At 33.5% G+C, this 15,585-nt stretch overlaps 3 protein-coding genes across 3 annotated transcripts in view; 1 reads left to right on the top strand and 2 right to left on the bottom strand.

Moving 5' to 3' along the window:
- LOC117111734 (inositol 1,4,5-trisphosphate receptor-like) overlaps positions 1-594 on the bottom strand; it is a 92,391-nt gene extending 91,797 nt beyond the window's left edge. Inside the window, exon 1 of the mRNA XM_033254736.1 lies at positions 401-594. Coding sequence (XP_033110627.1) covers positions 401-501 — 101 coding nt within the window. The 5' untranslated portion in view covers positions 502-594. The remainder of the gene's footprint in view (positions 1-400) is intronic.
- A 643-nt stretch (positions 595-1,237) lies between these two features.
- Positions 1,238-8,275, top strand: LOC117111720 (formylglycine-generating enzyme-like). Its single transcript, XM_033254714.1, has 8 exons — positions 1,238-1,774; positions 3,859-3,933; positions 4,144-4,226; positions 4,869-4,991; positions 5,225-5,339; positions 6,182-6,295; positions 6,438-6,497; positions 7,314-8,275. The coding sequence occupies exons 1-8, from the start codon at positions 1,265-1,267 to the stop codon at positions 7,446-7,448; spliced, it is 1,215 nt and encodes a 404-aa protein (XP_033110605.1). The 5' UTR covers positions 1,238-1,264; the 3' UTR covers positions 7,449-8,275.
- Positions 7,526-11,347, bottom strand: LOC117111721 (histone-lysine N-methyltransferase SETMAR-like). The gene is made up of 2 exons (XM_033254715.1): positions 11,035-11,347; positions 7,526-10,364 (listed from the first exon to the last, which is right to left on the bottom strand). The coding sequence occupies exons 1-2, from the start codon at positions 11,188-11,190 to the stop codon at positions 9,624-9,626; spliced, it is 897 nt and encodes a 298-aa protein (XP_033110606.1). The 5' UTR covers positions 11,191-11,347; the 3' UTR covers positions 7,526-9,623.
- Positions 11,348-15,585: the final 4,238 nt, after the last annotated feature.

Here is a 15,585-nt window from a genome sequence, read left to right as displayed (position 1 = left end):
GATCCATGTGTGTTGAGGTCTTCCTCTGTTTCCTTTTGCTTTCAAACAATAATAATAATAGAAAAAAAAGAGCGCATATTGCACAGTGCCTCTATGCCAGACTGTAAAGTAAGGCCTGCATGGGGAATATGTCCTCCACGCAAAAATTTGGCCTAGAAATACGCATTTCGGAAAATAAGGGCTTATTTCTGCGCTGATTTTCCCGAAATTTAAGGTTTGACCTTAATATATAAATCAATGTATTATGCAGTAGATACGATTCCGCGAACCTATTTTCCTAGCGACTTTTTCCGCGTAAATTTGAGCTAGTTTTTTAGGTATCATCTGCCCAATTAATAAACTTTACAGTATGGCCTATATGCACTTTCTATCAAATTATAGAACAGCACAAAGTACTTACCCAAGTGTACTTATAAATCCATTGACACTTCCTTCTGCATATAATGAAACAATATCTCCAAAATGTAAGAAACTGCTACTTGTTGTTGATAATTCACTCATGGTAATAGATACCTACTTTTGGTGTATGATCAGAAGATAATAACGTTCATCATTCATATATTGTAAACTGGTCAAGATGCAATTCGCATATTAACTGTTAATTTCCACCCTTTTGTCAATATGCACATTATCAAGTAGACCTGATTGCAGAGCAGGGGTTTGCGGTTTCAGCTCACTTGTTGAGTACACTTCCGGGGTCCACACTGCTTTAGCTCAGATTTGACATGAATCGTGGAAATCCTAGGCCTAGCTTGCAAGGCTTACCTAGTTTCGCTTTACTACGAGCTTGCAGTTTATTCCAGTATAAATGACAAAGTTGTAATAAATAGCATATATTTATGTTACGTATAATTAGTTAACATGCATTCAGGCCTTACCTCAGGAATCAAATAAAATCGTTATAATCCCCAAACGATTTACATCTGTATTTAGTCATGCATCCCAGTGTGTCTCCTGTTGCTTCATTTGTTTCGTGCGATTACAAAAGTACATATTGGCCTTATAACAACACAATCCTCATCCACATGCGGCGGATCAATTTACATAAAACTGTATTTTAATTTCACATTTATATAAATGTGTTGTAAGTGTTAATCTACCTTTTGATTAACTCAATTTGTGTGTTAAGTTAGTATTAATGCAAATAAATACGTCTATTTCTTAACAAATCTAATTTTCTAGTAGATGATATTAACCAAGAAAATATAGTTCTCAAAACATTAAACAGCGCCCCCTACAAGGAATATAGAAGTACAGAAACAAGATGTCAGCCTCCACGTTAAATAGGGTTTTCTTGGCCTCTATATTTCTACTTTATTTACTAGTGAATGTACGATCTGCCTTACAAGAAGATGCAATTATTCAAGCAAGTAGTACCGAATCTGCGGACACAGTAAAAGAAGAAGATTGTGGATGCTCTTCTTTGAATCGCGAGAAGTTGGTTGATCGAAACGGAGAAGCAGACGTCGATCACGGTGAGGGCGAAAGTGAGGAAACGTCTGGGCCGTCGAAGAGCCTGGATGATGACCACGGCACAGAAGAAGACCCTGCTCTGAAATACAGAGCTGAAGCAAATGAGAATACAAAACTATGGAATGAAATGGTGCATATAGAAGGGGGAATGTTCACAATGGGTATTGATGAACCTATCATACCACTTGATGGAGAGAGCCCTTCCAGGAGAGTCAACGTTGATTCGTTTTATGCCGATGTTTATGAAACAAGTAATGCAGAATTTATGCGATTCGTTGAGGCTACTGGCTACCAGACAGATGTATGTGATCATTATCATTACATCATTATACAAATATAGCTAAAATAGTTATTATTATATGAGGTGCTATTGTATTTTACTCGTTGTAAACATAAAGAAGGTTTACCCATTTATAAACACTTGTTTCATACTGACACTGTAAATTTTACCTCAAAAACAAGCTTAAATTTGCATGAAAAGTCACTAGGAGAATAAGTGCGCATAAGCAAAAATCTGCACGGAAATCGGCCCTTATTTTTCAAAATGCGTGGATGGATTTCTAGGCGAATTTTTTTCGCGTAGGTTATATTCCCAACCCAGGCCTTACTTTACAGTGTGGCACTTGTTCGTATACTTGTTTCAGAGTTTGTTGGATTGTTATTAATTATTATAACATTAGACTAGTAACTTTTAAATTGTATGATCAGAAATGGCTACTAACACTGTAACTACTAACACTGCAGTATAATCTTTTTCATTACAGACATTTTCCTTTTGATAAGTTAGGGAAATTGCTATAGTAGTAGTTTTACCTCAACAAAATGGGTACAAATGTATTGATTGAGCAAAATATTATATTTCATGCTATTCTTACAGTACCTTTATAATAGAAGTTTAAAAAATAAATTTGTGAAATATACAGTACTGTTATATTTTTTTAAATGGAGATTAAACTGAACAAATGATTGTAAAACATGCCACGTCAGTGACACCTACAAACATATGTTTATATATGCAAAAAAAAAATGTAAAGGTGTTTTGGAAATCCATTTTTGAACAGATGGAAACAAAGTGCGAATGAACTAAGAAAGAGTTGTTCAGTTTACTGTCATTTTGGCTTCCATTTACTGATGAATACTATGATATAAATACTATGATATAAATGCTATGATATAAATACTATGATATACTGTAAATACTATGATATAAATACTATGATAATGCTATGATATAAATACTATGATAAATACTATGATGTAAATACTATGATATAAATACTATGATATAAATACTATGATATACTGTAAATACTATGATATAAATACTATGATAATGCTATGATATAAATACTATGATAAATACTATGATGTAAATACTATGATATAAATACTATGATATGTGTGGAAAGCAAAATTTAAACTGAAAGTTTAGTAGTATATGATTTTTACTTTGTAAATTTTTATTTAAAAAAATATAAAAATAAGGAAGAAAAAATGCTTTTCCAAAGAAGGCTTACAGAAATGAAAGAAGAATATTTATTGGTTGAATTAAAAAGAAATTGCAGGAAATTAATTTTGTCAAAGGTCAAACATTCAAGCAAGTAGCTTGGTGGTTGAGGTGTTTAGTCTTCGAATCCCATGGTCTTGGGTTCAAATCATATTAAGTGATAGAATTTTCCTTATGATTAAAACAAATCCTCTCATCACTAAACCTCATAATGCGACTTAGTTTTGTAGAGCATTGTGTTGTGAAAGGAATTCCTGCCTTACACACCTTATTATAATTAGGGAGCTTGATTTATTTACTATCGACAATCGTTGTACCTTTCCTCCATGCTTGTACCATGTGTCTAAAACTAACAACCCACTGTTCGAGAAAGATGTACTTTTGCCATCAATCTTTATCCAGCCCATCTCTTCTTTACTTTCCAAGCTGTTAATATTATTCACTGTATTTAGGACAGCTGAAGTTTGCACTCTGGACAGCCCTAAGTGGTTCGTATTATATGCCTACGATCGCCTTATTAAGGCCTAGATGTACAGTACAGTGTGTTCATGGCTATATACTGTAGGCGAGGCCATATCCTTGTCTTTTTGAAAAGCCTGAATATTTTACTTGTATTTGGCTGTTATATACAGTATACCAGCAAATATTTAAGACCTTTCATGTATATTTAAAATTAATTTTTCATGGTGTATTTATGAGCCAATTTAATATTTGCTCAGTATGTCCCATTGATTTCCATTAGTGTAATTAATGAAAGTGTAAAATTAATTAATTAATTTTATTTATTTATGTTTTTTATTTTTTTGGCCATGTTAGCCTAAATTACACACTGAAATTGTGCTCAATTATAAATGGTTTTGTTTTGTTTTCATAAATAGGCTGAAAAATTTGGAGACTCCTTTGTTGTTGAAACAGTGATAAGTGAGGAAGTTAAGAAAGATATTACACAAGCTGTAAGTTTTATAATGTTTTATTATGATTAGATTGTTTTTACTATAGATTAAACTTCAAGGCAACAAAATTTAACTACTTTTTTTTTTCAATTTTTAATATGATTAGGAATATTCTGATCTAGATATAGTAGCATTTTAGAGTTTCAGTAATAGATTATTATTATTATTATTATTATTATTATTATTATTATTATTATTAAATGCACATAGGTTGCAGCTGCTCCATGGTGGTTACCAGTGAAAGGAGCGAACTGGAGACATCCAGAAGGCCCTGATTCAAATATAACTAAAAGGTACCAGGATTTATTTCACTTTCATAGTAAATATTAATGGGAATTGAAAAGAGAACATTACTCAACTGTATATTAGTAGTGTATTAGTATTACTATACTTAATCACATAACTTTGTACATACTTTATAATGTATTGTTATACCTCATAAATGTTAATTAGGTAATAACAGCATTTTAGTGGTCAAATTCATCTAGTAAGAGGTGCGGTACTTTTTACTACTTCCCTGCGTCTACCGCACCATTGCCTATACGTAAACTGTAAAAACGGGTCGCCACAATGTTTTCAGTGCAATTGTGCTGCGTAGCTATTCCTTACGTAATCGGGAAGGCTCACTTCGACCGACTAATCAGCATCACCGAAACCTGTTGGAGATAGCTTGTAGCAATTGTACGGAAACTAAGCTTAAGACAGATCGAAATGGCTAATATTATTGGACGCTTTGCAAATACAACATGGACTATTTTCGTGTCAGGGGGTAGTCCCAATTATCCAACACCTCAGAAGTAGAATTCACTACTTCACCTCAATTCATATTATATTTATGTATTATGTTATATACTCCATTCTTTGTATAGGCAGATTTTGCTATTTTTATTAAGACCCATATATATTTACTTTTATAACCTGTTACCATGTATTAGGATGGATCATCCAGTTGTTCATATGTCATGGGCCGATGCCAATGAGTATTGTAAATGGGCTGGAAAGAGACTACCAACAGAAGCTGAGTGGGAATATGCCACTAGAGGGGGGTTGGAAAACAGGTAAATATTAAATAAATTGTTTTTCATACAAAGAGATTACACTTAAAAGTTTATTATAATTTAATCATTGTTAATAGCAAAACATGATAAATTATATATTTTGTTGTATTATAAATTAGAACAATTTTATTATAATTGTTGATCATTTTTAATTATGAATGTCACTGATGAAAATTTTCAAATTGATGATGAAAATCTTCAAATTGATGATAAAGTTACGAATTTTTTTCCAGGCTATTTCCATGGGGGAATAATATGCTTCCTAATAGTAAACACAGAATGAACATCTGGCAAGGGAAGTTTCCAACAACCAACACAGGTGAAGATGGCTTTATTGGCACGTGTCCTGTAAGTTAAACAATTTCAGATACAATTTGCAAATAAAAATAACAATAAAATGTACCTTACAAACAGTTTGTTCAATTTGAATTAAACTTAATATGTGTTTATATTGCATAATATTTATACCAGGTTTTTGTGGAAATGTACAGAAAATAAAGAAAATTATATCCTCATGGCACTGAAATTCTCAATGTTGATGGTGTGGGTTGTTACTGTATTATTAGTTGATGTTGAAAATGCCATAGAAAGGCTACTGTAGGCTCAGCAGTTGCTCTATAATATGTATTTAGGATGGCTATAAAGCTCTCTGACTAGTAGAGGCCTATGGGGTCCAGGTGTGAAGCCCTGTTGCATTTCAAGGGAGTACTCCCTAATACCCAGAGAAATTTTCCAATCTTGGGGAATTTTTTTTACTGTTCTGAGATGTTTTAAAATATATTTAACCCAAAATAGGTATTTTTATTTTTATTTTTTTTGTTGTTGGGGGGGAGGGGTTTATGAGTTGTTTTGATGGCGGGCTTGGCCATCCCATGGGGATTAATTAGACCATCATCTCATTTAAACTGTTGGTCCCATGTGAACGTTAAACAACACAGTACACTCTTTGGAAAAGAGCATTTTTTCCCAGTATACTACCCAATCACCACCAGAAGGAGCCCACAGGAGATGGTTGTTGAATTTTTGTTTGTAGTCCTTAGTGTAATGCATACTGCAACTAATTCAATCCAATCATTCAGCACAGACCAAGTGCAGATCAGTTCCAAACAAAATATCGGGATGTGGGCCACTGGTTATAAATGGAGAATTTATGTTGGTTCTAAATTTAGTTTGTCTTCTTCATTTTATAGGTAAATAATTACAAACCAAATGGATTTGGTTTGTATAATACTGTCGGAAATGTGTGGGAGTGGACATCAGATCGTTGGACCATTCATCATTTGAAAAAATTTCTCAACAATCCTGTAAGTGTGCTGTACTTGAACATAATGGTCTTAAATATGTGCGATTGAGATGAAGTTTAAATTTAAGTTATGATTGCAGAAAAAGAATATTAAAACAGTATTAATCTAGCTTGCAAATTTCAAACTTTACTTTCTTTTTAAGACTGGTCCTGAAACTGGTGACAAACGAGTTAAAAAAGGAGGTTCATTTATGTGTCATAAGGTAAGATACATTACCAACGTTTTCGAATGTATATGAGCTGACAGTGGCGTATCTGGGTGTCTTGAAAATGGGGGAGGGGTGCTAGTGCTCGCAAAATAAGGTGATATGAGGTGATTTTATACTATTTGAGTGTAATTTCTTTGCTTTAAGCATTTCCCATTGGGGTATCTTAAATTTAGACTACTGTAATTGTTTATACAAGGCCTACAGTCATTTTATGATTTTAGAGGACTCCTTAATATTCCCCCTCTAAATCTTACCCTTACTTTGGGTTCAAACCCTGTAAAAGACAGATTTTCCTCATGGCTGAAAATAACCCCACCCCCTAAAGCTGAAGCTAAATATGGTCATGATGTGATGTCATCATGACCATATATAGGCATGTCACATATTTTTGTTAAATAAAATTTGATAGTCAGGGCTTCATAATAAAGAATGTTTGATCAAACTTTGATAATGTCTGATGAAACAAATCATGTCTTTCCATGTCTGTTACGTCCAGACTATCAAATTTTATTTGAAAAACACATATGATATTCCTAAATATGGTCATGATGACGTCACATCATGACCATATAATAATATAGGCTCATCATGACTATATATAGGCATACAACAGTTTTTGTCAAGGAAAAGTTGATAGTCTACACAGAACTTAAAGTTTCCTCCATGACATCATCATGCCCATATATGGGCACATCACACAAATTTGTCTTTATATTTTATGATTATTTTAATCTTTTTTTGTGTGATTTGTACTTTTGTGTTATGCCAATAAAGATTGTCTCAATTTCTTTGTTTGCTTTTTGTTCCTAGTCCTATTGCTATCGGTATAGATGTGCTGCCCGCAGCCAAAACACCGAAGATAGCTCAGCCTACAACCTTGGAATGCGCTGCGTTGCTGACAGATTACCCGAAGGTGTACCAGAAGTGAAGCGGCCATCTCAATAATCAAAAGATTTTGAGCGTCTACTGTCTTCCATCATTCCCTTCATTTAGTCTTTCATTTTGCACTCTAATTTTTTTTTTTTTACACCTAGTATAAGCCTAACCTCAAATATAAGACCACCTTAATGGTAAACACTTCTGGAAAAATTGAATTTACAATCTCTTACAAAAACAGTTTTATTTTGTGATTGTGATCAAACCAGTTTTGTCTTGCCGGCCAATTACTAAAAAATTTACTTGGCACTTTCACCAACCATTTGTTTTATTATGGATAACACCATCTTGGAATTTTATTTCTTCTGGTCAAATTTTGGGCTTATTGAAGCAAGTTATGTTAATAATATTTTATATTAATTTTTTAGCAAGTTTTTAAATTGATATTCCACCAAATTTTTCTTCACCTTGTACGTCAGATTTTTTTAACAGTATGAATTACTGGACTATCATTGATAGTCCATGCACGTAGCTTAATGTGGTTAAACAAACATATTTATTTATTTATTACAGCTTACAAATAAATCTAAGTAGCAAGTTCTACTAATGAATGGAATTAAGTTGTCAAAAAAGTGTTGATACATAATTTAAATGATTATGAACAAAAAATGTTAATAAAAAATGGTAAATGTTAATTAAAACTAGTTATATAGTTTGATATAGTTTATTATACACCAAGGGCTAATATAAGATATATTACAGGAAAACACAATGTTAGTAGGTAAATCATGGCATTAGAAATGTATATGTTGATTAAGATAATACTGTATTATTCAAAGTATTGCTATATTTAATTAATTTTTTTTTTATTTTATAATTAAAAGCTCACTTTAATACTTGTCTTGCCACAGTTGTCGATTGAATTGCATTAGTTTAGAATCAAAAGCAAAAATGCCTTTTTAAAATTTTACATTTTTAATTGCTAATTCTTTCTTAAATATAGCTAAATGAGAAATAATTTTTTTAAATGTTATTTGGAATTTTGTTGCTTATGGTATGCAAAAGTGCTAGTACAAACATTTTCCTTAATTTTAATAATCCCATATGCTGCTATGATGCCAGTGTGAACTGCTTAATATTATCTAGCTCATTTTTCATATGTTGTCATGGAAACTAATTCCATGAGTAAATCCCAAATTTGAGAGGCAATAATTATATGTGGGACTACTACTATTTAAGGTGCAATAAGATTCATTTTGTTTTCAAATCATAATGAATAGAGGCTTTTCAAGTGTAAGTGTAGTATACTTTTATGAGACACTTATGAATCAAAGGATATATTTTTTTGATAAATAAAATCATTTATATGCACCATATATTTTGAAAATCACAGTGGCATTTGAAACAAGTTCACATGACCAAAGAGAGCCCTTATTTTTCAATGCCTGTTGAAAAAGTAAAAATCATGAGCAATTTATATCTGTGATTGGCTGTAGTTAGTGGCATAAAGTCTTGTCTTGACTATCAAATTTTATTTGAAAAAACTGTTTTATGCCCATATATAGTCATGATGTGCCTATATATGGTCATGATATGATGTCATCATGGCCATATTTAGGCATCTTGCATGTTTTTTTGTCAAATAAAATTTGCAAGTCTGGACAGGGCTTGGAACAGGGGTTTGTTTAATCTAAGTTACTACCCACAAGTTTGTAACATGAATTCTGTGTATACATGAACGTACAGTATAGGCCTACTTATTACAGTATAAGCCAATAAAATCAAAGAATAATATCTTTCCATTTCGGTCTCTTAGTCTAATAGACACATATGTTCTAAAATAGGGGCACTTAGAACATTTCCCCCCCCCCCCAAAAAAACATTTAATATTGCTAATAGCTTTTAAAATGGACCAAGGCCCCTGGTTTTAAAATTAATGAGTGTCTGCAAGCATTATGTCATTGGCTGTGGTGTGCTGATGTAGCCATGAGACATGCCTGTATAGAATGCAATTAATTGGATCGCCACTGGACAGTCATTAAACCTTTTTTTTTTATTTAATCTATCTAATAATCTATAGATTCTAAATAATCGATAATATAATATTTAATATATATAATCTATAGAATTTATAACATCTCATATAAAATACTAGAATAATTTAAATTTGACAAACTACAGTATCTTATTAAATATTTTTGTAATAACACAAATATAATTTTTTCATATTTAATTAAAACATCTTCAAAATGCAAATAAATTATGGGGCAGATATTTTCTACATTTGTCACTATCACAAAAACATGGTTTTGAATTTGTTGATATGTCTTGTGTCAATTTTAAATCTCCATGATAACTATAACAAAGTTCTTCTCCGACAGCAATGTCACGTCTGGCAAACAGAGCAGCCCTTGGTGTCTCATTATTCACTCGAACCGGAATCACTTCCAAATTTGGATTACACGAGTGGTTAATGAACCGTCCAACATTGCCGAAGTTTGTTGGGTCTATGTATGTTACTGTCATATCTTTTCCAGCATGCTCTTTCAGAACCAGAAGATAATTCATTTCTTCAATGGATTTTGCATCAGTTCTTAATTTAGCCTCGGACCTGCCGAGGATTTCTCCTGCATACTCGCACACGAACTGCCCCTTCCGGATGGTCTCCAGCGCCCTCAAACCCAAACCTTTACTCTTTGTCTTAAAAACAAGAAGTGGTATATTGATACCATTTTGAACAACACGATTCTTGCAAATGTCTCCGCAACGACAAGATCCATTGCACTCAAAAGTCGGTTTTACATACAGAGAAGCAGAGTTTAAAGTTATTTCTAGAAGACAACTGTCGTCATCAAAATTCTGTCCAAAATTCTGAACACATGAACAGTGCAGGCCACAGGATAACACACCACAGTCGCATCCACCTAGGGTCAATTCGGAAGGATCTTGTTGGCAACCTGGTCCACTTACATTTTCAACAGTGTACTATATTTAAAAAATATATATATATAGACTATATTACTTACAGTATGTAAGGGCACATAGAAAAAATGTTTAGATTATCACTCCCGCCCTTGTCAAAAATTTGGGAAATATTGATGAGGGAATAAAAAAAAAACTTTGCCGCATTATTTATTTCAACAGCTTAAAAAAAAAACAATGCAATTTCGTTGGTGACTGGGAATACATTTTTTTTATTTTAAAACAATAAAATTAAACCAGTTTTTATACAATATTTACAGTATTTTTGGCAACTAAAAACAGTCCCTCCCTCATCAATGAAAAAAGCAATATTCTATTGTTCCGACCTCATTATTTTTTTTTAAGAGTGATAAATCTAATAATTTTTTCTGTGCCCTAGCTAGTAAATTTGAACATCAAGTTTTAACATTAATTTTTAATCTTCTATTTATATAACTTTTAGATATTTTGCAAACCACAAACACAAGTTTCGTTTTAATTATCTACAAAGGGAAATGACAATTATAGTTAATAAGCCTTTAATACTGATGAAAAGACATGTGTAATGCCTAGGCCTGTGGCCTTCATCACTTGATACACAACTAGGTAGTCTCTCAGGGCCAATGTTCCACCTCTGGTGTGTAGGAAGTGCGGTAGGCCTAGCCTAGCTAAAAGCTAGGATTTCTGTCCGTACCTCAAAATCCATAGCACTTGTATGATATAAATCAGCAGGGATTTTAACTGGAACGTTTTCTAACCCCTTACTCAGGTCGACCAATAAGGTATGACTAGCAAACTGGGGTTCTTCCAATGCCATAATTTTGGAAGATTTGGAGAATTCCACATCCATTGTTTACTTTTTCCACGCTGACCATGAAACTCATCCATGCGTACGATGACGTAGCCTGAAGTTTTCTGTAGAGGGCGACAGTCAGAAAATAATGTTTTTCAGTACAGAGTAATAAGACTTCTTAGTATATTATGCTCTATGTCCCTGGTTCTTAACAGGCGGCCCGGGGGCCAAATTTTGCCCGCGGAGTCAATAAATCTGGCCCGTGTAAAAACTGAAATTACAAATAAATATTAATAATAATAATAAATTAAATATCGTATAACAGTCGCGCGTGTGATGAACCTGGTTCTTATTGCATAAAACATGACATTTGCACGTTGGTTATGCAAGAAGCTTGAGATCAAAATGTTTAACAACGACTGTCAACAAACGCCAAAGATTAGTATTGTATAGTTATGGAATAACTTGGGAAGACTTGTTAATTGAATAGACTGAAAATCGATGTGGTTTTACTTACTTGCACCAGTTTATGTAAGTTCATTATATTGTATATAAGGCAGAACATGTTTAGGGGTTTTTTTTGGGGGGGGGGGGTTGTATTTGATATTTTAATTTTTTTTTTTTTCGCTATATGAATTAAGCCTTTCTTGTACCGATAATACAAGGCGTTATCTAATCAATTTTCTTATTGACTCTTGTTGCATCAAATACAGATAAAGCCACAGAATCTTTATTTTAAAAAGTTTGCATTCGTATTAAGAAATAAAGGGGAAAAAATGAAATCTCTTTTTATCATACTTTGTCTTTTGGTCTATGAATATCACACCTATCCTAGTCCTATTTATAGGCCTACCTATATTTGGCTGTATCAGCGCGATTTCTACGATTATTAAACCTATTTACGGTTGTTGGAAGTATAACAGGCCTATTTAATTAAATATAGTTCATTAAATTAATGTTATTAAACTTGTTTATAACCATGGAGGAATACTTTTAGTACTTATTGATCCATGGTTTAACTATCAATATTAACATTATGTTAACTTACTGTTACATAAATTATGCGGATTGTATGCAGGTATTTTTTTATTTTTGTAGTATTACTAACGTTTGTTAAATGTATTGAATGCAATTTTCTATTGTTTTAACATTCTCTTTATCTTGTGACAAGGATATGATGTAAACAGAATATTTATATCTTTACTTGAAGTTACAGAGTTACTGTATTGTGCTGCACTACCTTAATATTGTTGTGTAGCGCAATAAAAAAAAATAATTTGAAAACATCATAATGAGTTGATTCATGACTCATATATTATTTTTGGCCCGTCAACTCAAAAAAATATTTTGGCCTTGTTTAAAACAAATTTATTAAGAACCAGGGCTCTACGGTATAGTATAATATAAAGACTAACAGTGGTGGCGCCACTAGGTGGGCCGGAGGGGATACCCCATGGAACAGAGCTGCCACCTCGGGGAGAAAAAAAGAAGACAGTTCGTCGGAAAAAAGGGAAAATTGTACTTTTCCCAGATATAAGACTTCAAAATCGATTACTGTAATGGGCCTAAGCCTTTCTGAGCCCTAAATTAATACAGGTAGTAGGAATTGGCCCGTACCGCTGGACACGCCCACATGCTTCCGTCAAGAAAATCGGCCTTTCATTTTGTCTCATCTAACAGTTCACATGCTCTATATTATCTTTGCACGCATTCCACTTTGTTTTATATATATATATTTATATTTATATGGTTTTTTTTTCAATTGAATTCAATTAAACCACTGAGGCGAAAAGCATATCCAACTCAACTACCCGGATTTAATCTGGCTTTAGAAATAATTCGCTACTGACTGAAACATGTATATTTATCTCATCGACCGTGCTCGACTAATGGTCAATTTACATGGATGAACTTCTACTGACCATGGAATTTGACTGGCATAAATTTGTAGGAAAACTATAACTTCGAATTTGACTTCATTTGGCTAATTACTACAGTAGGACACTATTAAAAGGACATCTTCGGGACAAACAAAAAAAAAAACAGTGCCCGCTTAATAGGGTGTCCCTGAATAGGGTTGGCTGTAGTGTCAAAAGATATACATTATCCCTCGTTTCGCGACCGAAAAAACGTCCAAAAGGAGGGGAAACCAAATTAGGTGCTTAGAGCAGGATTAGAATCATTCGTCAAGGCACACACCCAGAAATCAGTACTCTTGATATACCGTACCTCTTCTTAGTGTAATATTATGACATTGCAATATCTATTGATCAACTCCATTATGCAGGCGATTGTTCCATTTTATTTACTCATCCATATCCAAACACCGTTGAAACTGAACCAGTCTTGCTTAGCTATAATGATTGGTTGATCGACAATTGATCCTCACTCAGATCAAGTTGGGAATTGAAAGCATTCTTTTTGCGGACTCAACGACAACAACTCATGAATAGAGATTGACCACTCCCTGGTCGGCGAGTCGGAAATGAAGTAAAGTATTTTAGTTACAAATAATATAATCATTATATTATAAGCGAATGGGTGTCGGCATTGGTTGTTATTCCTAAAATCACAAAAGCAAACAATCGTCTCATATGGTTTTCAAATTCTCATTTTAAATTTTAATTTCATTATGTTTTTCCCTTTGTACTTTGTACCTTGCAATGCCTTGAATTGATCTTGAATGTCATTTTTTTTATGTCTTTCTTTTTGATAATCATATCTTTTTGTATTGAATTTAATGCTCCGAATCTGGTTAAAGTTCAATCAATCAGAGATAGCATAGGTCTAACAATACTATAATTTGGCCTCATTACACAGATAACGTACAGTCCTACCTGATCAGAACCATTGATATGACTAATGACTTCCGTTGGTTCCTCTCCAAAGAACAGGCTTACGGTACTGTACATTGTGTATTTGTAACAACAGGACGACGTATACCGTAACATGATGTAGTGCTCCAAAAACCCCATGAAAAATGTTAATGAGTAACCTAAATTTAAGCCTACGTCACGTATTAGTTCACGAAGCCAGTTGGACAATCGGAAAATGGAAACAGACCAACAACAATTTGACAGAGTATCCTGAAGTCGCCGGTCGTGTGCGCGAGACATGTAGCGCAGCAGGCGATGGATCCCAAAGACGAGGAGCGCTAATTAACATTCCTCTGACTTTCACATGTGAACATCAGATAATCACTCTATGGTGGTTAAACCATGGAGAAAATTTCTCTAAACATGCTTAAATAATGGAGGATTTTTTGATTTCTTCCATGGTTAAATCGAGGTTAAATAATAAATTAGGCCGCCAGGGCCTCGGCTCTTCCCTACGCCCGACCAAACAATATACTGTATAGCCTTTATAAATTTAACTGGGTCAGTTATACCAATAGTCCTAGCTTAATATCAGCTTCTATGACCTAAATCTATTATCCGGGGACTACAGTTTCTGCGAAAAACACCCCATCCAGATTGATAGTGAGGTGCCACACCCTTTTGGGGTAATATAAAATCAGCAGATCTCTGGTATTAAGTGGAGAATTTATCCGACAGACACTAACAAACATCGTAAGATGGTTATTTTCATTAGAATTATCAGTGGCGAATTCAATGGTAGTTCCAGCTGCCCCCGCCCCCTTAAAGTTTTCAAAATTATTTCAAAAAATGGAGAGAAGAAAATTATAGTGCCAAATTATAAATGTTCTTACCTCAGTCCCAACCATGTGGGGCTGAGGTGGCTAGACCATTGTCAGAGTCCCTCCTTGGTCCCACTCTACTCTTTTTTGAATTCTGGGATCCACCACGGATAAGATACCGTGTTCAATAAAACAAGGATTGACAGAATACAGTAATTAAATGCAAAAAACTAATTTGGTAAATATATACCGTTGTACCGCAAGTTTAGCTGATTTCGAGTACCGTACCAGTCTATTGCATACTATTAAAAAACAAATTAAATAATCCAACGCGAGGGTATAGAGATTCGTTTTAATCTAGTTTAGGTTAATAATACCATCAAATGCACAGCGTGTCGGTACTGCATTGAAATTAAAGTTAGGCCATGGCCTTGAAGAATACAAAGTCCTTGGTTGAACGATATAACACAACAATTATATTGTTCAATCCAATTGTACAAAGTCAGTCTGTAATGTCAGTGTAAGGATTTTTCACAGAAGTCGTTCGGGAAACATCAGACAACGTGAGAATAACAATTCAACTAAACAGCTTACTCAGCTGTGGTATTAAGACATTGTTCGATTCGATTGAACTTTTTACCCACTGTAATTACACTCCTTACTAAAATGTCAATCTGAAAAATACATTCTAACTAGAATAAGCGCCTACACTTTTTGATATAAGAACACACGTTGAAAGAACACTGAGGCTGCAATTGCTAAAAAAAAATCAGATCAAAATAATAATAAATTGAGGCTGAGGTAATATATATATA

This window comes from Anneissia japonica, unplaced genomic scaffold (genome assembly GCF_011630105.1).
Source record: "Anneissia japonica isolate Jap-2015-1 unplaced genomic scaffold, ASM1163010v1 scaffold288126_len377047_cov203, whole genome shotgun sequence".
NCBI lineage: Eukaryota > Metazoa > Echinodermata > Crinoidea > Comatulida > Comatulidae > Anneissia > Anneissia japonica.
The sequence above is the reverse complement of the archived record's forward strand: the minus strand, read 5'-3'. Positions and strand labels throughout refer to the sequence as shown.

What these genes read in the sequence shown, in the direction of transcription:
- LOC117111720 (XM_033254714.1), top strand. Translation starts at nt 1,265, where the DNA reads ATGTCAGCCTCCACGTTAAATAGGGTTTTCTTGGCCTCTATATTTCTA. An exon ending in AGAAAGATATTACACAAGCT is followed by an intron (nt 3,934 to 4,143) that starts GTAAGTTTTATA and finishes AAATGCACATAG; the next exon opens with GTTGCAGCTGCTCCATGGTG. An exon ending in GATTCAAATATAACTAAAAG is followed by an intron (nt 4,227 to 4,868) that starts GTACCAGGATTT and finishes ACCATGTATTAG; the next exon opens with GATGGATCATCCAGTTGTTC.
- LOC117111721 (XM_033254715.1), bottom strand. Translation starts at nt 11,190, where the DNA reads ATGGATGTGGAATTCTCCAAATCTTCCAAAATTATGGCATTGGAAGAA. An exon ending in CAAGTGCTATGGATTTTGAG is followed by an intron (nt 10,365 to 11,034) that starts GTACGGACAGAA and finishes TTTTAAATATAG; the next exon opens with TACACTGTTGAAAATGTAAG.